At 38.0% G+C, this 3229-nt stretch overlaps 1 protein-coding gene across 1 annotated transcript in view; it reads right to left on the reverse strand.

The window, feature by feature from the left end:
- LOC101856143 (solute carrier family 22 member 15-like) overlaps positions 1 to 2056 on the reverse strand; it is a 7137-nt gene extending 5081 nt beyond the window's left edge. The window contains exon 1 of the mRNA XM_005089549.3: positions 1888 to 2056. Within this exon, the coding sequence (XP_005089606.1) occupies positions 1888 to 2056 (169 nt within the window). The remainder of the gene's footprint in view (positions 1 to 1887) is intronic.
- Positions 2057 to 3229: the final 1173 nt, after the last annotated feature.

The raw sequence follows: 3229 nt of genomic DNA on the forward strand, positions 1-3229 counted from the left end.
GGGGGGGGGGGATAATTTTGGGCCAAATTTTAGCTGACGTCATTATTTTGTAAATGGTCCCTTAAGACTCAGCTCGGCTACCTTTGCCCCGCTCGGCACTCGGTAGGCTAAGCCTGCATTCAATAACAGCATCTTTAAATTATTCTCAATCAGTTTAGGTTCTTTTTTATCTTTGTGCTTAACGACGGTAGGCCTATAACACTGCATAAATTATACATTATAAATAGGCCTAATAAATATTCTGAAAAGTGTTCTTAAGAACCCCAGTGATTTTTTTTCAAAATTGGATAGGACCACATAATAATAATTCCAGATTTATGTGAGTCGTTGGATTTAGACTCTATATAATATGTGACCTGTTGAGACGCTCGCCCGACTCATTTTGCTGCATTCTACATCTTATCTGCCACAAAAAACACAGTATCTGAAATAGTCGTTTTTAATACCTCCATGACTAACAATTTAAAAAATAATTTTGCTGATTGATTTTGTTGTTTCGGTAGGTTGTGGAGTTGTTTGTATGATTTTTGTTTCAGTTATTGTCAGATGTTGGGGATTTGATTTTGTTATTTGCTATCCGAGTTCTTTAAAAGACTCTATGGAGATGAGGGAGTAATATTATATATTATAATTCTTCTTCACTTTAATTTCCAAGATACATGTTATTAATTTTGTTGATGTTTTTACACCACAGGCTGCAGGTTACACTATTTTCTTCTTTTTTTTTTTCAAGGAAAGCCTATTTCTGGATCTGTCGGTGACATTCCATAACGCAATGATTTCCAGAAAGCTTGACAATGAAAGTGGACGTCCTCTGCTCTGGATCACCGGTCATGATCGTTAAAGGGCCCAGATAGTCATTAATCATTAAGCAAAATGGTCTTTTCTTATTGCCGAGTGGTTTACTTCGTGTCATTACTCATTGTGCCAACGGCCCTTTACTTGGCAGTTCTGGACTACTTATCGATTTTCTCTAGATTCAGGTGATCGAATTCAGGGTTCTCATGATTGTGAGATCAAAAGCATAGAAGGACGAATATGTGTCACGACGTGCTGGGATCAGGCACTCGTCAATTTTGGGTCATGTGGGGTTATTGTTATCATCTGAAAGCTTATGTATTTGCCTGATTTTCAGTGAAAAGATACACACCTATCTTAAATAGAAGTCAAGATAATATTTACAAGTGAAAGTTGTCACCTGGTTTCAGTGGTGAAATTAGCGAGAAAATGCCAGCCATATTTGGTTATTCCAATAGCTAAAGAGTCCTTGAGAACAGATAAATGACATATTTTGTGCGTTTAATCAACGTTTTTCAGAAAAAAATCACATGGAAATGTGCTTTTATATGGACATAAATGGGGTTGAGCCAAAAAGACGAAAATTCGATAAAAATTCCCAAACCTGCGGAAAAATGCGAGTTTCTTCACTTTTATTATTTTGACGAGCGCCTGATTTCACCACGCTCCCTCACATATATTTGTGATTACGTCCCACAGAGAGAAAAAAAAAGTAGTACGGGTAATACATGTATGACATGACAGGAACAAAACACTAGGCCTATTGAAAAACCTATCCCGCTTGCTCAATTTTAGTATTTAAAAATCTGGGATTCACCCCCCCCCCCTCTCTCTCTCTCTCTCTCTCTCTCTCTCTCTCTCTCTCTCTCTCTCTCTCTCTCTCTCTCTCTCTCTCTCTCTCTCTCTCTCTCTCTCTCTCTCTCTCTCTCTCTCTCTCTCTCTCTCTCTCTCTCTCTCTCTCCGTCTATCTATCTCTATCTCTAAATATAGATAAATGCACTAAGTCTACCCATCTACATTGCATATAGAACTTTATTACTCTCTCCTACGCACAGAATAAATCCCTGGTATATAAAATCAAAAACTTACCAGAATCAAGGTCAGCACATGTCCAGCCCGGGTTGTAAAGAGCGAATGTCATGAACATCATCCCCCAGACGCCGGTGAAGCAGATGAGGATCAGACAGGTAGACAAGCACACCTGGAACAGGCCGCAACCACCAACATGATCCACAAACGTCTCCAGCTTGGCGTCCATCACGAAGACCTCTTTCTACAATGTATGAATATTATTAACCATTGTTCGCTGAAAGTGAAAGGCAAAAAAACAAAACAACAACCAATAAATAAAATAAAAAAATAACACCGAGTCTTACCTGCTGGCTATACTGCTGCCACGATTCAATTGCTGAAAAGTTTTACTCAATTCAGCTCACTGCAGATCCGGCGGAAATGCTTATACATTTTGTATTGGACTAATTGTTCTCAGGACACTCAGTAGTTCCTGCAAAGTTTGCTATGTGGACACTAGGTACAGCTGAAGTGAAATTTTTTGTTTGGACTCTAAATTAAGTATACTGGGTTTCCCAATAACCAATATGGGTCTAGAAACAGAAACACACTCTCCCTATAATTTCACTGTCAATTTTCTGAATTCTTCAGATGCAAGGAGTTTGACAGACCAAAATTTGCGCAAATTCTGTCCAGGGATTCTGGAAAAGATTGAATTGATACAGCCTTGATATTTTAACACAGTATTTCTGTACATACAACCTGCAAAATACTAAAGATTTACTTTCTTAAGTTTCATACTTTTCTTGTAACTGCCTTTTTAGTGTCATATACGATACTCGGACAAAAATTTGATCACAAATCAGAGTGATACTGTCAATCTTTTTTACACTGACAGAAAATTTATTAAAATATCACAATAATCTTTTAGTACGTTGCAAACATACTATCTATAAACAGTCATGCAAAGTGGGATTGAGCTGTGACATGTACTTTCAGAAATATCTCTGCACAGGTGACCCACCCCTCATAAGAAAATCATACTTTTGAGAAAACTGAAAAAAACAACGAATTCATACTTGTCTATTTCCATAAAATGTTCACAAACATGGCATATATTAGCACTTTATAGATGTTTTAGACACTTGAAAATGTTTCCAATCGATAAAGCCGATGTTGCTCGACTAAAATAGTCCAAAATCGAAAAATCGGTTTTGGATACCAAAATCGACTTTTTCTGGCTGTCAGCTACTGCCGTTAAGTTTAAGAGCACACACGACTCCACAATAGTGATAATGTAGTACGGTCCGGACTAACCATGCGTGCAACAGCAACCATCCTGTGAATACACGGTTGCCAACTTCTATCAGAGGAAAAAACAAAGTGTACGACGACAACAGGTAGCATCAAAGAGGGGGGG

The sequence above is a fragment of the Aplysia californica genome, unplaced genomic scaffold (genome assembly GCF_000002075.1).
Source record: "Aplysia californica isolate F4 #8 unplaced genomic scaffold, AplCal3.0 scaffold00006, whole genome shotgun sequence".
NCBI classification, from domain to species: Eukaryota; Metazoa; Mollusca; class Gastropoda; order Aplysiida; family Aplysiidae; genus Aplysia; species Aplysia californica.